The sequence below is a fragment of the Schistocerca serialis genome, chromosome 4 (genome assembly GCF_023864345.2).
Source record: "Schistocerca serialis cubense isolate TAMUIC-IGC-003099 chromosome 4, iqSchSeri2.2, whole genome shotgun sequence".
Lineage (NCBI taxonomy): Eukaryota > Metazoa > Arthropoda > Insecta > Orthoptera > Acrididae > Schistocerca > Schistocerca serialis.
Window position 1 is genome coordinate 750,366,119 of NC_064641.1, and position 24,486 is coordinate 750,390,604.

Consider the following 24,486-nt stretch of genomic DNA (forward strand, 5'->3'; position numbering starts at 1 on the left):
CTGGGAAGGGAAGGACCCAAGCGGCCCTTGAAAGCGAGAGGATCCGAAGAAGTAGGACGCTTCTCTAGCTTAGAAGTGGGGATGGACGTCCCCAATGGGTGGGGCTGGGGGGGGGGGCGGTGTTGCTCCTGAAGAAGGTGGCGCAGGAACAGTAAGGAGTGTAGTGCCCCCCACAGTCAAAGGGGCATATGTAGTCTTACAGCTCGGGGAGCCGACTGGAATTTGCTGAACTCATGGGGCTATCAGTGTTGTCATAGCGGTGGCATATCAGGAAGTCATTCGCATAGGATGGAGTCGTTCATATTTCCTCTTAGCCTCAGTGTCGTTCATTCGGTCCAGGGTGTTATATTCCATGATTTTCCGCTCTTCTGTAAGATCATGCAGTCTGGCGAGCGAGGTGAATGATGCTCTCCGCAGTTGACACAGATCGAAGGCGGGGCACATGTAGAATTGGGATGTGATGGGCGTCTGCAATCTCGACATCTGAGGCTCGAAGTACAGTGGGAAGACATATGGCCGAACTTCCAGCACTTAAAGCACCGCCTCGGGGGAGGGATATAGGGCATTAGATCACAGCAGTAGACCATGACCTTGACCTTCTCACGTGATGTATCACCCTTGAACCCAAGATGAAGGCACCAGCAGCAACCTGATTATCCCTCAGACCCCGATGAACGTGCCAGACGAAATGAACACCTCGTTGCTCTAAATTGGAGCGTCAGACTGCAAAAGAGCGTCCCTACGGAATATAATACCCTCTAGTGGGGCGTGATGGTAACTGAAGTATCCCCCATCTTCTCACAAGCGAGTAACCTTCGTGACTGGTTAGAGGACGCTGTTTTTATCAAAACTGACCAAAAGCGTATTATGGGAAAGCCTCTACCTCTCCAAACTTGTCCTCTAAATGTCTACAAAGAATTGTGGCTTCGTCGCCATGACACACTCCCCATCAGCTCTCGTACAAACTAGGAACTGGGACGAATAAGTCTCGCTGCCCACAATGTGGCCAGGGAGGGGAACGATATGGATCGTATTTGTGAACGTTGAATTGAGCTCCAGAACGCTTAGAGACTGCTGGCGGCTGTCCACCAGCAAGATATGATGTACCATGCTTCATTGCGGTTCATCCGCCCTGATGCCACCCACTCCGACCAAGGGCCCTCCCCACAGGCACCACCTAGCCTCAGCAAGGGCCATCTGGCAGGATGGCCATTGCTGGGAGTCCCGATACCCTAGGGAGATAGGCATCTACTCCTTACAATACGTGGGGAGATAACGGCGCAGGCATCAGCAGAGCGATCCCTGTATTGTCAGGGGCCTACAACCAACAGAGTACATGGCGGTCCTACCGCAACGGACTGGCTACCGTACTGGATATTAGGTGCAAGAAAATCCATGGTCGTCGTCTCCGCAGAGACACTGCACAGTACGTGACGGAAATCGCAACCAGGAATGTATCCTCGCCCAAGAGATGCAGAACGAGCGGGACTGCAATGCGACGATGAGAAGGCAGGTGAAGGATCTCAATGCACGATGGACACTATGCACAATGTAAGGCGCGCTTCCCCAATTGGCTCGCTCTTCGGAAAAATTTGGAAATATGGATGTCAAACCCTAGAGGGGACCATCACATAAAGGACGAAGCGTGTGAGACTCCCTTTAGTCGCCTCTTACGAGTTGGGTTGTTTTGGGGAAGGAGACCAGACAGCGAGGTCATCGGTCTCATCGGATTAGGGAATGATGGGGAAGAAAGTCGGCCGTGCCCTTTCAAAGGAACCATCCCGGCATTTGCCTGGAGCGATTTAGGGAAATCACGGAAAACCTAAATCAGGATGGCCGGACGCGGGGCCTCTTACGACAGGCAGGGATACGTTGAGAAATATTACATAGCAGTTCATATCATCTGAAGTCCAATAAAACTGTTAGCGACTTAGATGATATATTCATTCATCAATTACCTTCCGCAGGCGTCCCACGTTTTTCGTTTTAAATTTTACAAGTATTTTCATAGCTATAAAAATTCCCAAGCACAAATTAGTCAGGACTATCCGTATAGCGTTATAAATCTGCATGGAGCTAGGAGAAATTATTTAATGCACTTCAGTTGATTTTAGAAACGCGTCACATTGTAGGGCATATAAAAGTGGTCCAGAGAACAGAGAGTTAGGGTACAGAGACACACAGCAGAGAAAAAATACAGTACTAACCTGACTACATCAGATGTTGAAAGTGCGCACCGTTCATTTCTTGGCAATTTCTGGCCCTGTTCAGTAAGTTGTTGGAGGCGGATCGAAGCTGGACTGCTGGAATTGCCGCAGACACATCCGAAATGTTCTGCTGCAGTTCTTGAAGGCTTTGAGCGTTGTTGCGATACAGCTTAGACTTGAGGTCTCGCCACACAAAGTAATCGCTCAATGACAGTTCAGGTGACCTGGGTGGCCAGCTAGGACCACGATCAGACTGACCTCTGCTAATACCTCTGTCCAGTGTGAAGACTGTAAATGTCCTCTAAGGTCCGGTCTGCCGTAGGAGCAGTTGCTCCATCCTGTTGGGAGTAAGTTGGTGTGGTTGTATGCATAAATTCTCGTCCTGTCCTAACCACTCGTCTAGGCCCATTTTTATTTGCCCCACCCTGTATTGAGAAGTTTTTTACTTAAATAATTATTTTTAATTTAATGAGACAGGGTTGTAGCCTATCACCCTTCTTATTCAGTCTGTATATTGAGCAAGCAATAAAGGAAACAAAAGACAAATTCGGAATAGGTATTCAAATCCATGGAGAAAAACTATTGTAATTCTGTCAGAGACAGCAAAGGACTTAGAAGAGCAGTTGAACGGAATGGACAGTGTCTTGAAAGGAGGATATAAGATGAACATCAACAAAAGGAAAACAAGGCTAGTGGAATGTAGTCGAATTAAATCGGGTGATGCTGAGGGTATTAGATTAGGAAATGAGACACTTAAAGTCGTTTCTGAAGGTATGTGTTTGAAGTGTAGCCATGTATGGAAGTGAAACATGGACGATGAATAGTTTGTACAAGAAGAGAAGCTTTCGAAATGTGGTGCTACAGAAGAATGCTGAAGATTAGATGGGTAGATCACATGACTAATGAGGAGGTATTGAGTGGAATAGGGGAGAAGATAAATTTGTGGCGCAACGTGACTAGAAGAAGGGATCGGTTGGTAGGACATATTCTGAGGCATCAAGTGATCACCAATATAATAATGGAGAGCAGCGTAGAGGGTAAAAATCGTAGAGGGAGACCAAGAGATGAATACACTAAGCAGATTCAGAAGGATGTAGGTTGCAGTAAGTACTGGAAGATGAAGAAGCTTCAACAGAATAGAGTAGCAAGGAGAGCTGCATCAAACCAGTCTCAGGACTGAAGCCCAAAACAACAATTTAATTTTTCTAAAGCTCCATCTCTCCCTACACGCCGCTTAGCATTCAACATCGATAATTCTTCTTCGGCTAAATGCTGAGGTGACGTGAACATAAACCACATACGATACAAATTTTTAATTGGTAATTTGACCAGTATCTTTTTAAGCATGTACTGCCATTTGTGGGAAGTATTTCTTTGAGGAAAACTTTTGTTGTTATTCGGTAATTTCGTTTGAATTTCTTCACTTAATACAGTTTTATAATATGAAACACGCTTGGAGAAACTGTTTATCACATTGAATTTATCTTGAGGATCACGTCTTACTCAGTCATATGATATCTTTCATTCATGAACATTGCTCTAATTCATATATACAGTTTTTTTTGTTTTCTTCAGGCTTTTGGTACCTCAGAATCATTTGCTGTATTATTTGTTTCCATTTAAGCGGTACAAACGAAGAAAATACATTTATAAATTTCAGACTTTATAGCTTCCTGCAACAATCGAAAAGTAATAATCTTCATGATGCAACCCAAGGTTACCTCTAACGGTAGACTTAACGTGCGTTGAAATGTGTTTGCGTCATAGTGTTAAAACACTCCTGGAAATGGAAAAAAGAACACATTGACACCGGTGTGTCAGACCCACCATACTTGCTCCGGACACTGCGAGAGGGCTGTACAAGCAATGATCACACGCACGGCACAGCGGACACACCAGGAACCGCGGTGTTGGCCGTCGAATGGCGCTAGCTGCGCAGCATTTGTGCACCGCCGCCGTCAGTGTCAGCCAGTTTGCCGTGGCATACGGAGCTCCATCGCAGTCTTTAACACTGGTAGCATGCCGCGACAGCGTGGACGTGAACCGTATGTGCAGTTGACGGACTTTGAGCGAGGGCGTATAGTGGGCATGCGGGAGGTCGGGTGGACGTACCGCTGAATTGCTCAACACGTGGGGCATGAGATCTCCACAGTACATCGATGTTGTCGCCAGTGGTCGGCGGAAGGTGCACGTGCCCGTCGACCTGGGACCGGACCGCAGCGATGCATGGATGCACGCCAAGACCGTAGGATCCTACGCAGTGCCGTAGGGGACCGCACCGCCACTTCCCAGCAAATTAGGGACACTGTTGCTCCTGGGGTATCGGCGAGGACCATTCGCAACCGTCTCCATGAAGCTGGGCTACGGTCCCGCACACCGTTAGGCCGTCTTCCGCTCACGCCCCAACATCGTGCAGCCCGCCTCCAGTGGTGTCGCTACAGGCGTGAATGGAGGGACGAATGGAGACGTGTCGTCTTCAGCGATGAGAGTCGCTTCTGCCTTGGTGCCAATGATGGTCGTATGCGTGTTTGGCGCCGTGCAGGTGAGCGCCACAATCAGGACTGCATACGACCGAGGCACACAGGGCCAACACCCGGCATCATGGTGTGGGGAGCGATCTCCTACACTGGCCGTACACCACTGGTGATCGTCGAGGGGACACTGAATAGTGCACGGTACATCCAAACCGTCATCGAACCCATCGTTCTACCATTCCTAGACCGGCAAGGGAACTTGCTGTTCCAACAGGACAATGCACGTCCGCATGTATCCCGTGCCACCCAACGTGCTCTAGAAGGTGTAAGTCAACTACCCTGGCCAGCAAGATCTCCGGATCTGTCCCCCATTGAGCATGTTTGGGACTGGATGAAGCGTCGTCTCACGCGGTCTGCACGTCCAGCACGAACGCTGGTCCAACTGAGGCGCCAGGTGGAAATGGCATGGCAAGCCGTTCCACAGGACTACATCCAGCATCTCTACGATCGTCTCCATGGGAGAATAGCAGCCTGCATTGCTGCGAAAGGTGGATATACACTGTACTAGTGCCGACATTGTGCATGCTCTGTTGCTTGTGTCTATGTGCCTGTGGTTCTGTCAGTGTGATCATGTGATGTATCTGACCCCAGGAATGTGTCAATAAAGTTTCCCCTTCCTGGGACAATGAATTCACGGTGTTCTTATTTCAATTTCCAGGAGTGTATGTAGACATGTTTTTCGTGTTGTAAGCGTTTGCGTACCGTGTAATGAGGCAGAAATGGTTAACAGTCCGGCATTCGCCTAGACGAGTGCAGTGAAACCGCGTAAAAAGCCATACTCAGGCTTGCTGGCAAAAGCGGTTCGAAGCGAAGGAGAATCAAACAGGGACGACTCGCCTTTCCTTGTCTGGCACACAGCGAGCAGAGAAATTTTTTGAACGCTGTCCTGAAACATTATCATATCTTGCACCCATTTTCAAATAAGCTGAGAGCGTACTTGCTCAATATTACGATGAGCACAAATATATTTCAGTTAATTAGCTCAGAGGAAAGTTATATTTTTGCGATACTTGGTTTCCCCGGATTGTCCTAGTTTTGAGGGCACCCAGAAGCGTGCTGGAGGGATTTTCGTACAGCTTTTTGGGGTAAGCTCTAACCTTCTTTCGTGTCTGGGGAAATTCTGTTCATTGGAAATAAATACACTCCTGGAAATTGAAATAAAAACACCGTGAATTCATTGTCCCAGGAAGGGGAAACTTTATTGACACATTCCTGGGGTCAGATACATCACATGATCACACTGACAGAACCACAGGCACATAGACACAGGCAACAGAGCATGCACAATGTCGGCACTAGTACAGTGTATATCCACCTTTCGCAGCAATGCAGGCTGCTATTCTCCCATGGAGACGATCGTAGAGATGCTGGATGTAGTCCTGTGGAACGGCTTGCCATGCCATTTCCACCTGGCGCCTCAGTTGGACCAGCGTTCGTGCTGGACGTGCAGACCGCGTGAGACGACGCTTCATCCAGTCCCAAACATGCTCAATGGGGGACAGATCCGGAGATCTTGCTGGCCAGGGTAGTTGACTTACACCTTCTAGAGCACGTTGGGTGGCACGGGATACATGCGGACGTGCATTGTCCTGTTGGAACAGCAAGTTCCCTTGCCGGTCTAGGAATGGTAGAACGATGGGTTCGATGACGGTTTGGATGTACCGTGCACTATTCAGTGTCCCCTCGACGATCACCAGTGGTGTACGGCCAGTGTAGGAGATCGCTCCCCACACCATGATGCCGGGTGTTGGCCCTGTGTGCCTCGGTCGTATGCAGTCCTGATTGTGGCGCTCACCTGCACGGCGCCAAACACGCATACGACCATCATTGGCACCAAGGCAGAAGCGACTCTCATCGCTGAAGACGACACGTCTCCATTCGTCCCTCCATTCACGCCTGTCGCGACACCACTGGAGGCGGGCTGCACGATGTTGGGGCGTGAGCGGAAGACGGCCTAACGGTGTGCGGGACCGTAGCCCAGCTTCATGGAGACGGTTGCGAATGGTCCTCGCCGATACCCCAGGAGCAACAGTGTCCCTAATTTGCTGGGAAGTGGCGGTGCGGTCCCCTACGGCACTGCGTAGGATCCTACGGTCTTGGCGTGCATCCGTGCGTCGCTGCGGTCCGGTCCCTGGTCGACGGGCACGTGCACCTTCCGCCGATCACTGGCGACAACATCGATGTACTGTGGAGACCTCACGCCCCACGTGTTGAGCAATTCGGCGGTACGTCCACCCGGCCTCCCGCATGCCCACTATATGCCCTCGCTCAAAGTCCGTCAACTGCACATACGGTTCACGTCCACGCTGTCGCGGCATGCTACCAGTGTTAAAGACTGCGATGGAGCTCCGTATGCCACGGCAAACTGGCTGACACTGACGGCGGCAGTGCACAAATGCTGCGCAGCTAGCGCCATTTGACGGCCAACACCGCGGTTCCTGGTGTGTCCGCTGTGCCGTGCGTGGGATCATTGCTTGTACAGCCCTCTCGCAGTGTCCGGAGCAAGTATGGTGGGTCTGACACACCGGTGTCAATGTGTTCTTTTTTCCATTTCCAGGAGTGTAGAATGTATTAAACTTAGTTAAAATTCGTTAAATGAAGACAGGCCCTTAGGTAGTTTGTTCATTTTAGCCTACTAAAAATCCAGAGGCAAGCACGCCTAGACGCCCTCCTATACACATGCAGAATGTTCCAAAATGGTCTTCAAAATTTTGATCACGTATATTTCAGAACTGAAAATAGGTAAAAATGTGCGGTTTGTGGCATATTTTCCCATGTTATACATTGACTGTCCCTCCCTAGCAGTTGGCGCAATATATGTAATGGTTGGTGCAGTCCGTATCTGACACCCAGGTCCCGCGGAACCCCATTCCATTTTTTTCTTTGGGCAGGACCTGCAGAAACTGTGAGCTCGTAACAGAGCAGCAAAAGCACACGTTAAGGATGAAGCGCTAGGCCGGACAAGGTACTGGAATATCACTTCTTAGACATCCTGTGTGTTACAAATGGCATATACTTTTAAGGTGGCCATCCGTCCCCCCCCCCTCTCCCCTCACCTTCCACCACCCCACCCCACATTTTTTTTTTCACGACAGTCATAATTTTTCTGGCTCTGTTACAAATTTTTTCAAAACTAATACAGGGCACCTATTTGCTCAGATTTAACAATTTTGAAACTATTTATTCCAAATTAAGTGTTCATGTCACCTGTGCTGGTGTTGAAAGGGTATTTTCCCAAACAAGTAATGTATGGAGCTGTGACAAAACGTAATTTGTTGTAGAGACGACAAAAGCAATGTAAGTGACAATGAATTATGATGAAGCTCGAGTTGAATGATCCCATATGCCATTGAAGAATACAGAGATGTTGAAATAAAAATTTTTGAGTACTACATTGGAACATGGAAATCTCTTTTTACAGAACTGATAAAACTCTATATCTGCTCTCACTCCCTCAGCTAATAAAATATAAATTAATGTACTCTTTCCAATAAATTGAAGTCATGGTTCACATTTATTACATTTAATGAAGACTTTTTGAGAAATATCAAAAATATTTAATATGTCCCGAATTTTCGTCTGGAATATATGTTCACTTTAACATATCGCACTCTGTTAAGCAGCTACTAGATCTTAGATGTGTATGAACACCATGCCGCAAACCGCACGTTTCTACCTACCCCCATTTCTCAAATATGTGAGACCAAAATAGTAAAGACAATTTTGGAATACCCAGTATTTTCCATATTTCTTTATTCAGGCAGTAAGAAGACACCGACAGTCGACAATAGCATGCACCACGACGCCGTCCCGCCCGCTGGACAACTGAGTATTTTAAACAGCATTTGCCTTCTACTCACTGAGCGTATTAAAACTGACTTAATTCCTTACTGCAAATGAGTACTACATTGGAACGTGGAAATATCTATAACGTGCTTTCAAAAATCCTTTTTACTCTCCTGTGTAACGTATATCTGCTTATGGGTGGAAGGCGCGCGCGCACTACAGTTGTCAACATTGAAACGGAAGAGGGGAAACATTCCCCCTCTCAAGACCCCGCTCCCGGTGGTACATCGTGGTCTATAGACTATGCGTGTCCGGGAAAACATACGATTTGACCCAGATGTCCGAGGTTTTCAAAGTTTTTGTCTGGGGTTGGCAATTTAAGTGATGCAGGCCTACCCCAGAGATACCCATGCTTAATTAGTTACACATTAATGATATCTGGAACATCTTAGCGTATAACTACACTCATGCTCATTAATTAAGGATAATTGCAGATTGTAGTGCCACACAACGTGGCACTACACAAAACTGGCGCTAATAGGATAGGCACATAGGGAACACACAGAACACAGATCTGTAAGTCCACGGTATTGGTGATAAGTTGAGAAAACCGTCCCGAAACACATGTGCTACAAAACGCCACTGTTTCCTGCCCATGTACCCCGACATCAATATGGGATATGGTCACCGTGCACACGTACACAGGCTGCACAACGGGTTGGCATACTCTGGATCAGGTGGTCGAGCAGCTGCTGGGGTATAGCGTCCCATTCTTGCACCAGTGCCTGTCGGAGCTCCTGAAGCGTCCTAGGGGTTTGAAGACGTGCAGCGATACGTCGACCGAGAGCATCCCAGACGTGCTCGATGGGGTTTAGGTCTGGAGAACAGGCAGGCCACTTCATTCACCTGATATCTTATGTTTCAAGGTACTCCTCCACGATGGCAGCTCGGTGGGGCCGTGCGTTATCATCCATCACGATGAAAAGGCGGACATACTGGTGCAAAATGACGTCCCAATACACCTGACCTGTACAGTTCAATGACATGCAGATGTGTACATGTGCCAATCATAATCCCACCCCACACCATCAAACCACGATCTCTATACAGGTCCCTTTCAAGGACATTGAGGGTTGGTATCTGGCTCCTGGTTCACGCCAGATGAAAACCCGGCTAGAATCACTGTTCAGACTATACCTCGATTCGTCTGTGAACATAATCTGGGACCACTGTTCCAATGACCATGTACTGTGTTCTTGACACCAGGCTTTACGGGCTCTCCTGTGACCAGGGGTCAGTGTAATGGACCTTGCAGGTCTCCAGGCGAATAAACCGTGTCTGTTCAGTCGTCTGTAGACTGTGTGTCTGGAGACAACTGTTCCAGTGGCTGCGGTAAGGTCCCGAACAAGCCTACCTGCAGTACTCCGTGGCCGTCTGCGGGCACTGATGGTGAGATATCGGTCTTCTTGTGGTGTTTTACACTGTGGACATCCCGTACTGTAGCGCCTGGACACGTTTCCTCTCTGCTGGAATCGTTGCCATAATCTTGAGATCACACTTTGTGGCACACAGAGGGCCCATGCTACGACCTGCTGTGTTTGAGCAGCCTCCAGTCGCCCTAGTATTCTACCCCTCATAACATCATCAGTATGTGTTCCTTGAGCCATTTTCAACACACAGTCACCATTAGCACGTCTGAAAACGTCTGCACACTTACTCGCTGCACCGTACTCTGACATGCACCAACACACCTCTGCGTATGTGGACTGCTGCCAGCGCCACCGTGCGACGACCGCCGGTCAAATGTACGGCATGGTCATACCCCAAGGTGATTTAAACCCACATACCGCCCACCAGAGCGTTGTTTCACCATGTATCAGCATTATCCTTAATTTATGAGCATGAGTGTATAAATGAATCAGTTTTAAATGATTAAAAGAAAAATTAATCCATTCAGTAAATAATTTCATAAACATGTATAATGCTTACCTTAACTTTGACGTACCCCCTGAGATATGTCTTCACTTAACCCTTGGGGTAGGGGTACCCTCTGGTGGCACTGCTTTAGTTCAACTAATCAAAGTACTGCAGGCTGGTTCCTCTCACAAGAATGAATGGATAACACTAAAACACTAAAAAGTTGTTTCAGCAGAAAGAACGACTAGTCGGTTCAACTGACTGAAAAACTGCTGACTGTTTTCACTTGAAACGAAAGAATAAATAATCCATTCAAAATGCAGAACAAACAAAGGTGTCGAATGTTTTCACTCAGTTGCTCCGACAGCCTGTTTCCACTCAAAACAAAAAAACAAAAAAAAGAATAATCCAAATGATAGATAAAACTACGACTGACTGATTCAACTATTTTCATTTAGTTGCTCCGAGAGACTGGTTTCACTCAACAGAATGAACGAGTAGCCCAGCTGACTGAATCAATTATTTTCAATGTGTTGCTCACACAGACTAGTATCACTCAAGAGAATGAATGTCTAATTCAACCCATACATAAATCTACAGCCGAATGAGTCGGTTGCTTTCAACAACCAAATGAATCGATTGTTTATTTATTTATTTATTTATTGTTCTGTGGCACCAAATTAAGGAGAAGTCTCCATGGTCATGGAACGAGTCAATACATGAAATTATAACACGATATTAGAAACAGATAAAATGAAATATAAAAAAACATATTCGGGTGACAAGTCGTAAGTTTAAATAAATAAAATCAACCATGTAACACTGGAATTCGCTTAATTTTTTAGCTCTTCCAGGAGCTCCTCGACAGAATAGAAGGAGTGAGCCATGAGGAAACTCTTCAGTTTAGACTTAAAAGAGTTTGGGCTACTGCTAAGACTTTTGAGTTCTTGTGGTAGCTTACTGAAAATGGATGCAGCAGAATACTGCACTCCTTTCTGCACAAGAGTCCAGGAAGTGCATTCCACATGCAGATTGGATTTCTGCCTAGTATTAACTGAGTGAAAGCTGCTAACTCTTGGGAATAGGCTAATATTGCTAACAACAAACGACATTAAAGAAAATATATACTGTGAGGGCAATGTCAGAATTCCCAGACTATTGAATAGGGGTCGACAAGAGGTTCTCGAACTTACACCACATATAGCTCGAACAGCCCGTTTTTGAGCCAAAAATACCCTTTTTGAATCAGACGAATTACCCCAAAAAATAATACCATACGACATAAGCGTATGAAAATATGCGAAGTAGACTACTTTTCGTGTTGAAGTGTCACTTATTTCAGATACTGTTCTAATGGTAAATAAAGCAGCATTTAGTTTCTGAACAAGATCCTGGACATGGGCTTTCCACGACAGCTTACTATCTATCCGAACGCCTAGGAACTTGAACTGTTCCGTCTCGCTTATAATATGCCCATTCTGTCTGATCAAAATATCGGTTCTTGTTGAATTGTGAGTTATAAACTGTAAAAACTGAGTCTTACTGTGATTTAGCATCAAACTATTTTCCACAAGCCACGAACTTATTTCATGAACTACATTATTTGATTCTGTTTCAATATTACACACAAGATCCTTCACTATCAAGCTGGTGTCATCAGCAAACAGAAATATTTTTGAATCACCTGTAATACTAGAAGGCATATCATTTATATAAAAAAGAAACATCAGTGGCCCCAGCACCGACCCTTGGGGAATGCCCCACTTAACAGTGCCCCATTGGGACTGAACATCACTACCACTCTCAATACTGCGGAGAATTACCTTCTCCTTTCTGTTCTTAAAGTAAGAGGCGAACCAATTGTAAGCTACTCCCCTTACTCCATAATGGTCCAACTTCTGCAGTAATATTTTGTGGTCAACACAGTCAAAAGCCTTCGTTAAATGAAATAAAACACCTAGCGTTCGCAACCTTTTATTTAATCCGTCCAAAACCTCACAGAGAAAAAAGAATATAGCATTTACAGTTGTTAAACCATTTCTAAAACCAAATTGAACATTTGACAGCAAGTTATGTGAATTTAAATGCTCCAGTAACCTTGTATATACAACCTTCTCGATAACTTTAGCAAACACCGATGGCATAGAAATAGGTCTAAAATTGTCAACATTATCCATGTCTCCCTTTTTATAAAGTGGCTTCACTACCGAGTACTTTAATCGGTCAGGAAACCGACCACTCCTAAAGGAAAAGTTACAGATATGGCTACGTACTGGGCTAACATACATAGAACAATACTTCAGTATTCTGCTAGATACTCCGTCATATCCATAAGAGTTCTTGGTCTTTAGTGATTTAATTATTAACTCAATCTCTCTCTTGTCAGTATCATGGAGGAGCATTTCAGGTAACAGTCTCGGAACACTTTTTTCTAAGAGCGCTATATGATTCCCTTTGGGACTAGGTTTCTATTTAGTTCACCTGCTATATTCAGAAAGTGATTATTAAATACTGTACATATATGCGACTTATCAGTAACACGGACATTCCCACTACGCACTGATTCTATCTCCTCGACCTGTCTCTGCAGACCAGCCACTTCCTTTACGACTGACCATATGGTTTTAATTTTATCCTGAGACTTAGCTATTCGATCTGCATACCACGTACTTTTTGCCTTCCTAATAACATTTTTAAGCACCTTATAATACTGTTTGTAATGGGCTGCTGCATTTAGATTTTGACTGTTTCTAACTGTTTGATATAATTGCCACTTTGTTCTAAAAGATATTCTTATCCCTCTAGTCAGCCACCCAGGCTGCCTGTTTGTGCTAGTACCCTGTTTTGAACGTTCTAACGGAAAGCATCTTTCAAAGAGCACGAGAAAAGTCTTGAGAAAAGCATTATATTTATTGTTTACTGTATCAGCTCTATAAACATCTTGCCACTCTTGTTCCTTAAGAAGGTTTACAAAGGTCTCTTCAGCAACTGGATCAGCTTTCCTAAACAGCTGATGACTATATTTAACACGTGTTTCAGCACAAAAATCTTTTAGAGTTAAAATTTGTGCATCATGGTCTGAAAGGCCATTCACCTTTTTGCTAACAGAATGCCCTTCTAGTAATGAGGAATGAACAAAAATGTTGTCTATGGTTGTTCTACTGTTCCCTTGCACTCTCGTTGGAAAGAATACGGTTTGCATAAGATTATATGAATTAAGGAGGTCTACCAGCATCCTCTTTCTTGTACAATCACTTATACAATTAATATTGAAGCCACCACATATAACTAACTTTTTGTATTTCCTATAAAGTGAACCAAGAACCTCCTCTAGCTTTAGCAAAAATGTTGTGAAATCGGAGTCTGGGGATCTATAAATAACAACAGTTAGAAGTTTAGCTCTGTTAAATTTAACCACACCTGCACAACATTCAAACACCTTTTCAGTGCAGTACTTTGAAACATCAATTGACTCAAATGGGATGCCGTTTTCCACATACATGGCTACTCCCCCACACCTCAAAGAGCTCCTCGAAAAGCTGCCAGCCAACCTGTATCCTGGTAAAGTAAGTCTCTGAATTATCTCCTTAGTTAAGAAGTGTTCAGATATACCAATGATTTCAGAGTCAACGTCTATAAGCAGTTCACTAACTTTATCTCTAATACCTTGTATATTTTGATGAAATATACTGATTCCCTCATTACTCGGATACCTAAGCTTTGTCAAAAGTGGCTTCTTTGTTAGAGAGACTTCCCTTAAGCAGGAATACCTATCAGCTGACTTCAGTCTAAAAAAAGGTGCAGCTCTAACACCCACTACTGCAGGAATTTTCCCATGAGTGATCCCACCAACCCCACCTATGCTGACACCTATAAGCTTTGCCAACCTCCCCTTCCCATACCTGTTGAGGTGCAGGCCATGTCTAGTGAAACCCGTCCTGCTGATAGTCTCCACTGACACCACTGAAATGTGACCCATGCTTTCTGTCATCAGCGCACTCCCAAGTCTCATGTTATTACGCCGGACGGCTGTATTAAGATGAGGCTGATCGTGACGCTGAAACAGTTCCACGAAATGTGCATTCGTGTTGCCAGTCTGAGTGGCTATCTTTTCCAGGTCACCATCTATGTCATACTCCCCATCCCTATCAATACCATTACCAGCCCCACCCACAATCACTACCTGATCCTCTTTAGTAAAATCCCTACATAACACCCGTATGTTAACAGTCACCTGAGCCAATCCTGCATTAGGCTTCACAATGCTGGTGACCTGGTACTCACTCCCCAGCACTTCCTGCAACTGCTGGCCTACACCTCTGCCATGAGAACTATCTAACAGCAGAACCTTCTTCTTCCTCTTCGACTTCGCAACTGTTCTAGCCACCGTAACTACTGAGGTCTGCTGCATACTTCCTACATCTACAGCTCTTGTTTCCATCGCTAGTCAGACTGTGTGGTCTGAAACCTGACTCTACCATCCAGGAAAACGCATCTTGATAGCAGAAGAATCTGATTCCAGTGAGGCACAGCTCTTGTTTTGGGGGTTATTTAACATCTCAGGAGTAGATTATCCATGAGAGTTCCTGCCGAGACAACAATCTTGTCACATCTGGTGTCAGGCTATACATCTGGCGCCATGTTACCCGCTTGCCCAGCTGATGTTCAAGGTCGCCCTAATTCCCTATCCCCTGGGTGACCTCGATCAGTTCCCAGAGTCTCCCTAGGATTGGGGTGGGAGGTGGGGGGGGGGGGGGGGGACGGGGAGCCATCTACGAGCCCCATTGTGTAACCTAACACACTGGATGTGATAAGATCATTATCTTGGCAGGAATGTCCCTCGATAATATAGTCTCAAGCTTCAGAGAAAACTGTGGGGTGCACAGAGGGCTGTAATTTTGAAAACCAACTTAACTGTGCTTATTTTCCCAGTTTTGGGCAGGTTGCTTACTTGTGCTAGGGTGTCTTCACATTATTTTCTTCTAAGGCCAGGACAGCTTCTCTGGTACCACTCCGGTGCATTCATGCACGGAAGACCGTTCAAACTTGGCATAAAGGGCTGCCTTATAATGGAAAACATCATCTTCCTGGAAATTATCAACATCTGAATTAATTGCAATTTTAACAAGCAAAAATTATGGGCAATACCTCTAGACTGGGGCTTCATCAGTGCCTATTTGTACACGCCTTTCGACACTTCCCTGTCTCCAGTGTTGCCATAGTAGTTTGTAGCTCCTGGGGAGTGTGGCATTGTGTTAAGCCTGATTAAAGTAAAATGGTCTTTTTTAAGATCGTGTTTTGCTGCGGGACGCCAACACTTCAATGAACGTTCATTTCAACCACAAGTAGGCAACATTTCGTGTTCAGCATGAGGTAAACGAAATTTTAAACAGCTATATGATGTTGAACCCGTCGGCCCTAACACGGTAACGACACTTTCTGTTTTCAATTAATATCACTATTAACAGTGGCTGTCTTCTGTGTTTATTTACGGCTGGAATGAATCTGTAACTGCTCTTTGACGACCATACAATATGCCTCTCTCTCTTCAGCAGTCCTCTGTTTGTAAGTCCCATATAGGTCAAACGAATTATGGAGCCAAGATATGCGGAGACATTTTAAATCGTTTTCACATTCTATCTTGCTCTGCTCTGCCCGCAGGTTTTTCCTATCTTATGACATGTTTGTAGTGTTGCAGTGTATCCAACGTCAGTGTGATGTAGTGAAACATCTAATTACTCCTATTTTCCACAGCAATAATTCCATGGAGCTGAAGTCCACGCTGCTACTGGAACAACAAAACGTACCAACAGAGAGATTCAAGCGGTACGTCGTGAGGGGTCCTCTGGACATGGTCGGTGAGTGAACTGTTCGTAAAGAGTAGAACTTGGGTGATCTCGCTTTCGAGCTACATCAGGCCGTACAAGTCACTGAAAAATATATTCTTCTTAAAAGAATATAGATACCACAGGTAATGATAGGCTGTTTCCGTTGCGTTTCAAACAGTTTCATTCAAGAAATACTTTTCTTTAATTTTCTTACATTACCAATGCATTTCCATATGTCTACATTAATCAATTTCAACGTTCACATTAAGGACTATACTACTACGTAGAATTTGCATTCGCATACATTTCGAGGTACAGATATGTGAACATTATCTAGTGTATGAATTTGCTAAATTTCGTGTGTTTTACTACCTTACAGGGCTGTCAGAAACAGTTTGAATAGCTTTTTATGGGCGTTGCAGAGTAGGCTGTGCTGAGAAATAACTGTTAAAAAAATCGATATGCTATGTAGCTTCCGAGTCCACTACCATTGACGTTAGCCTATCAGACCAATGCGCACGTAAATTCAAGCGAGTCAGCCGCATACAATTTGTGTCAATTGTTCTCATAGTGGGGATGATAGCGCACGAGACTGCCCAGCCGTTGGTTTGGGTTTGATCGTTACTACCTCCCCATGTCCAATTTTTGTGCAGCCTTCCTGTTCGGTTTTAGGAAACCAAATGAAGAACACGTTTGGCAACACCGACTCTGGCGGGCCGCTTGAATTTGGACGCGCAACGGCCTGGTTAGCTAACATCAACGCTAATTAACTCGGAAACGGTGCAACGCACCGAAGTTTTCCTTAACAATTGTTCCATAGCACAAACTACCCTGCAAGACCCTTAAAACCTTTTCAGGTTGTTTCTGATCACTCCCTTATTGATCGGAATGGGTCTAGCTGTTAACGAAGCAGGACAGGTGAGTGGGAGACACAGACAGCTGCAGACAGGTGATATAGGTCGATGCATCACTGGCTTATATATGCCTGTACGTTTCGCCAGTGTCATGGAACTTTATCTATTATTCACTTTCAGTTGATTCTTTTTAGCAATATACATTCTGTTTCGTCATAGGCTACAAGAAGATGGCTTAAATGAGCTGAATCCAGTCTAGCTATGTTTAATATTGAGCCACTGAGACCACGAAATAAAAACTATTCAAACACTAACAGGGTCAAATGTAAACAAACTTTTTTTGTAGAGATAATTGTGTTCCATACCTGAGATAGCAAATTAGGATTTTTAACTCATCCTATCGCATTTTTCTAGTCTTTCGTTTGGGGGCTCTCGATCCTCCTAGTTACGCAGGAGAGTTTCTGTGAAGTGTTGACAGAGAGGTACTGGCGGAAATAAAGCTGTGAGCTTGGCTCGTGCATCGTGCGTGAATAATTCGGTCGGTGGAGCAATTGCTTGCAAGACGCGAAGATATTGGGTTTCAGTCCCGGTTCGGCACACAGTTTTAACCTGCCAGGAAGTTTCAGTGAGCAGACCTGACCATTCAGTGAAATGTATAATCAAACAAGCTCCCAAACAGATTCATCTTTTAGCTTCATTTTCTTTATTACGGTTCGTTGATGACGGTCAACAAGTTTCATTCACGATTGGAAAATTCCTTGTTACTAGACGCGATTCCTGTCTCACAATACAGGATTTCTCACCTATCTCTGCCATCTCATGTATTTCCGAAATGAAACAAAATGTGAAAACTTCAGATGACCAGAGATGCACCTAGGTCAGAGGCTCAAACAAAGGGCAGGATTGCACAATCGATAAATGTAAACAAACATCACTCACAGCAAAGTTACGATTTCTTTTAATGCCACATGTAGCACATGCCGGGCACTGTGGACTGACAGTCACCCTCTAGTACTGTATAACACCCCCTTCGCCTTCCAGGGGGCTCTCATCTCTTTAGTGAGCACATGTTTCGCCACCACAGGGCCTCAGCACTTGCAGTGCAACTTTCCTTTCCAAGCTGCAAGTCTATTTTTCTCCTATTCTCTTTTCACTATCTACTTTTACACTGGATGGCCTTCTTGGTGCCAATTGTGCTTGGCTTTGGTTTGTTTTCGACAACAATTTCTTACCTCCCATCCCTCTACAACTTTTCTAGTTGTTAATTATGTGATCCCCTTGTTCCGATTGACTTGCTACTTCTTTTCTAAATTTTACAGAAGTGCATAACATGCAGCGAAGGCCCCAGCCATGGTGTATATTCCACCTTTTTTACCTTTCTCTCTTTGCACCCTTCTTTCTTGCAATGGTAGTATGGCCAAAACCGAGCACAGTATCCATTCTATCGTGAATGGGGCCGTCAAGTACCATGTATAGTGGTAGCTCCCTGAGCATGCAGGGATTGCACTGTTGGTGCCTGAAGAATATGCGCGCATCATAGCCAAAGAATGGGGACTGGGTGACTCGCTGGCGCCCATGGGGATGGCCCATGTTCAGAGTGGGTGGTATCATGGTGGAAGATATGCACATTAAGCCAATTAAACTTTCTTCCAGAGGTGTGACCCCAAATATCCCCTCCCATGGCTACACCTTGGGAGAAACGTGGTGCTCAGAGATAAGGTGAGAATACTCTCCGTCCCCCATACTTCGTGTGTTTTAGGACGGGCGGGATTCCTTTTTAAATACAAAGCCACTGTTCTTCGTTAAACATCTTTAGGACAAGTTTTGGAAAGTGGCAGCAATTTCGAAAATGAAAAGTGGCTCCAATCTGCTTAAAACGGTCCCCCTGCTCAGTCATGGGGCTTCTCACTTGCGCCGCACTGGGTGACATTCCTGTCACTGTAACCAACCCCCACATCAATGTCTGAATATGGTGCAGGTTATTCTCCATCCACAGACTGGTGACGAGTTGCGCCCTAATTTGGAGTCACAAAGTGTGAATTTTGTGCTTCATGTCCAGTGTGGACCAAAAGACAATAGAGTGGATATGAGAGCCTTCATCTTAGCTTTTGAAGGTGACTCATTGCCTGAGAAGGTCAAGGTAATACTCTGTCGCTTTGATGTCAAGTCACATATTCCTTCTCACATGGAATGCCACACATGCTTGCGATTTGGACACATGTCTTCATGTTGCAGTGCCATCCCTGTCTGTAGGGATTGTGACCATCAGTTGCACATGAACGCTGCTTGTTGCGCCCTCCCCACATCTGTGTCAACTGCAGTGAGCACCGTTCTCCCAGTTCACCAGACTTCACTGTTTCCAAAAGAGAAAAGAAAATGGAAGAGCACAAGACCCTTGTCTCACATATCAAGAAGCCAAGAAGAAATACGATCGCAAACATCCTACATGTATGACAATGACATAAGATACTGCTATGACAACATCATCCTCTTTAGTGACTGTGCATCACCCTTCATGTCTTTTACGTCTGGCCCTAGCGGTCACTTGACTACGCCTGCTGCCCTGGTGATGGGAGAGGGGGGGGGAAGGGGGGGTCCTCTTCCTACTGTTTCCCACACACTGCCCTTGGAAGCATTGATTTCCTATCGACTAGAGACGTCAGTCCACAACTCTGAGACAGATAGGCAACGCCTTCCTCTGGCACCCTTACCAGGAACGACTCCTTCGTGTTACTCTCTTCCCAGGACTCTACTGACCTACAACCGAATGCAGCCAAAGGCTGAAGGAGCAACAAGTTGCCGATCATAAGTCTTCGCGTTCCTTCAATGTCCCAGAATCAGTGGCAGACAAATCGTCACAGAAGTCTAAATAGTCTAAGGACAAGAAGAAGTCTTCTAAAATAAGAGAGATATTGTGGAGACACTAGTACTGCCAGATCATGCAGGTTCTGCATCTGTATCCATGGTAGTGTTCTTGGTGGCCTCTGTGGTCCCAGACCCTCCATGCATCCTGATTTGAAACAAATGTGTATTGGTGTGTACTGTATCTTCACAACCAGTGACAGCAGGTGTCTCTGAGGCATGAATCGCCTCCTTGATCCCTTCACACCCTCACAGGATAGTGATAGTGTGAACATCCAATGGAACTATAGCGGTTTTTTACGTTACTTGGCTGAACTACGACATCTTTTGTGCGTGCGTTAGCTCTGTCTTTCGCGTCGTTACCCAGCAATGCAAACCCCTAGCCTCATGGCTACCAGGGCTACTTTAAGAATCACACTGACTATGAAAGAGGATAGGGTGGTGTTTGAAAGTGTGAAGTTTGGATAACATGGTTGTGGAGAAACAGCGATTGCTATAAATTAACTCAGTATTAAGAAAACAGTCTTAATCGCGTTTTTTATTTATTTAGTGTCGACCGGTTTCAGCCCATCGCAGGGGCCATCTTCAGGGCGAACATACTGTGAAATTACAATATATGTCTTAGACAAGTAATGATAACCATCTTAAAAGAGTGGATTACGTAATTGTAATGTTTTACCCACTGGTCGACTGCTGGTGGCGTCACGTCTACCGAGGTGTGGCAGGAGACAGTAAGGAATTTGTCTTATGCCTGAGTTTATATAGCAAGCTATGAGCATGTGAGCGTAAACAACGCCTTCAGTGGTGACCAATGGTAGATCAAAAAATGGTTCAAATGGCTCTGAGCACTACAGAACTTAACTTCTGAGGTCATCAGTCCCATAGAACTTAGAACTACTTAAACCTAACTAACCTAAGGACATCACACACATCCACGCCCGAGGCAGGATTCGAACCTTCGACCGTAGCGGTCGCGCGGTTCCAGACTGTAGTGCCTAGACTGTATAAGTTTTTGTCACTTGTTCCTGGACGACCTTGACGCATTTGTGAGCTCAGACATGGTAGGCACTCACGTCTTTATGCTCGATGGACAGACTGGTTTTGCCTACAACCATGCAAGATGCAGTAAAGAACACTCCCCACTTAACAGATGCAGTGCATTCCTGCAGAATTATTGGCCACTGCTCTAGCTGTCAACCACCTTCGTTCTTGCACTGGTGAGTCGTTATTAATCAGCAGCAACCACTTGAGTAGTCTTCAGGCTGCCGACAGTGATACCCTTGATTTTGACCACCCAGGATCTTCTTTTTGACTTTTACAATGCTGGATGGTTGGTCGTTTTTGTATGAGGTCCTAGTCACATTAGGAGCCCAGGGAAAGAACATGCTGACTAGTTGACCAAATTGGCTACCAAAATGACAACTTTGGAGAAGAGGATACTGGAACCAGATTTTCAGTCGACTCTATGCTGACAATTGTTATGGGCTTGGAATGTGTTATGATGTAACCTGGTTTCTGCGAGTAAACTGCAAACCATAAAGGAGACTGCTACCCTGTGGTAGCCTTTCTTTCATGCCTCTCAGTTGGTTTCACACTGGGCACACTTGGTTGACCCATGTCTCTATCCTGCAACATGAGGATCCACTCCACCATCAGTGAGGTGCCCATCTCACAGTGGCCCATATCCTACTGGGCGACCCTAATTTGGCCACCTTACAGGGAAACCTAAAACTTGCGTACACACTACTTCTGGTGCTATCAGACGACGACAAAGTTGCTGATTTGGTTTTTCGTTTTATCTGTGAAAGTGGTTTCTACTCCTCTCTGTAAGGTAGGGCACGTTAGTCTCGTCTGCTGCTTGAGGGATTGGAGGGGTGCTCTGTCACCTGCTATGATCTATGGGACCAATGACTGTCTTGCTTTGTGGTCTGGCTTGGCTTCTGCCCTTTCCACCTTTTTAGTTCTTCTTATTCTTTTGTATTTGTCAAGGAATGACAGAGTCATCATCATTGTTCTGTTTCCTGAGATTTTATATTGGCTGTGCAGCTAGTTTTCATGTGGTACTGGAGGGTGTGGAAGTAGCAGCCTGATTCAGAGGGTGTGTCTCTGGTCGCATAACGTGTTCCTGGGACCTCCTGGTGCTTTCTGGATGAGCAACTTTCTCCACCTTCAGTGTTTTGCCCCCCCCCCCCCCCCCTCACTTCCACTTGGTTCCACCTCTTGGTTTTGTTGATTCTCGGATACAGTAGAGTCTTTTGTTCCTTCCTCTCTGGGGACTCTTCCTGGCCTGACACACAAAGGGTTAATAATTGATGACCGCATAAAATGTCAGTCCATCCATCCATCTAATAGTGCGTGGAGCTATACGTCACATGTCATTCAGTATCTTTGAACTGACCAAGTTATGTCTCATTTCCTTTGTGCTAGTTCCTCAGGTATTGTATGTCTGACTGATGGAGACTTTTGATTTGTACTGTTTGCAGATGTACGAGTACATGCTGTTGTATTTCGTGTATATCAGTCTCATGTTCACACAACTCTAGACTTTCCTTTTTTACAGTCCTGTACTACTTCCAGTTATACACCTGCTCGCAGCTTCCCCACTGCCGTTTTGGACCATTGCTGTGTAATGTTACCTCAGGAGATAGTGTCCACTTATGGCCAAAGGTATCCAGACATGTACAGGTGGATATTAATGTAGAGTGTGTTCACCATTCGTCTTTGTAACTGTTTGATCTTTGCTGGTGACACTATAAATAAGGTTTCTGAATGTCTGTGGAGGAATGGCAGCCTATTCTTCCTCAAGAGCCGAAACCAAAGTAAGTAGTGATGTTGGATGCTGGTGTCTGAAGCGAAGTAGACTTTCTCACTTATCTCAAGAGTGTTCCAAAACTCTGGGCAGGCGGGTCCATTATAGGAGTGCTTTTTTCCGCAAACTATTGTCTTACATATACTGCCAAATGACAGGGTGCACTGTTATGCTGACACTAAAAAATCATCGTCTTCGAACCGTTCCTGTACTGTATAGAGCACCCAATGTTGTGAAATGTGTTCATGTCCTTCCGCATTTGCGTTTTCTTAAGTGCAATAAGGAGACCATACTCTAATCACGAGAAACACGCCCGTATCATAACACCACCTCCTTCATACTTAAGCGTTCACACTGCTCACGATGACGGATAACGTTCTCCAGGTAGACACAATTTCTTCCATCTGACTGCCACAGGGTGTAGAGTGATTCATCACTCCAAATCACTCGTTTCCAATTACCCGCTGTCCATTGGTGTCGCTAATTACACCATTTCAAGCATCGCTTAGCATTGGCTACAGAAATGTGTGACTTATGTGGAGCTGCTGGACCACTGTACTCTACTCTTTTTAACGCCTTAAGAATAGTTATTGTGCTATCTGGACTGTGGGTACTGCTTTGCAACAGACGAGTGGTTTCTTCCGTTCATTTCATACGACCTTAACAACCACCCTCCACAGTGATTGGCAGTCACTGTCCACCAGTACAAAAGAACTGCCTGATCTTGATTTAGTTGTGTTTGTGTCTTTGCATTTCCACTTCACAGCCACATCACGAGCAGCCGACCTGTGCGTCTTTAGAATGATTGAAATGTCCCTGATTGAGACGTTATTTGAGTGAAATCCAAGGACTAGCCACTGATCTGTCCTGACTGACTCATTCTGCGGTTACTGCTTCACTACTGACTACACAGTATCCTCGCCTGCATTTATAGTGACGGGTCGGCCTCTCGTGACATCTTGTGGTCAGTTCCACAATACATAGTGTGTCTGGATAGTTTTGATCAGATAGAGTGTGTTGCTTATTTCAAATCAATACCTTTTCCCTCGTCCATCAGTTAAGACTGTACCATTATCGGGGAAAATCCTATTACAGCTTGTATCAGGCCAGTGCGCTGGTGTACTAGCGTAACGGAGAGCGTGTTGGCTGGTACGACAGCCAGTCAAGGCAGAAACGGACGGCGGTTTAATACTTGGTGTGGTGTACCAGCCAGCGGTAATGAAAGTGGTCGAGTTCCACATTCAGCTAGGGAAATTCCGGGCTGCTTCCACCCCTCTACCTTAGAGACACACGACACACAAAAACACGTATAACAAGTACAAGAAAGCCTGCGTGGTTCAAAGACTAGAGGCATACACAGGTACCTAAAGATAAATGACTGTATACAGAGTGCAACTCATCTGTTACCGAATTGAAAAAAATGTGAAAAATGCAATAGGCCAGAATGCATCTGTGTCAGGAACTCATGAAATTGGCAGGAATTCACAATCTCTGCAAGTAAACAGACATCACTTTCTACACAAAGTTACGTTTCTTTAAAGTGACAAATGTATGTTTTTTCTTCTGAAACGAGAACTAGAGGTACAACTAGTGATGGCAGACTTGCTTTCACTGCTCTAAGTCTGATACCTTCTGCAATACTTAGACTTTAAATAATGGAAACGATGCTACAGTTTCTGTCGTAATGCT

At 45.2% G+C, this 24,486-nt stretch overlaps 1 protein-coding gene across 1 annotated transcript in view; it reads left to right on the top strand.

The window, feature by feature from the left end:
* Positions 1 to 24,486, top strand: part of LOC126474742 (sodium channel protein Nach-like) — a 215,725-nt gene that overhangs the window by 179,970 nt on the left and 11,269 nt on the right. The window contains exon 8 of the mRNA XM_050102219.1: positions 16,199 to 16,302. Within this exon, the coding sequence (XP_049958176.1) occupies positions 16,199 to 16,302 (104 nt within the window). The remainder of the gene's footprint in view (positions 1 to 16,198; positions 16,303 to 24,486) is intronic.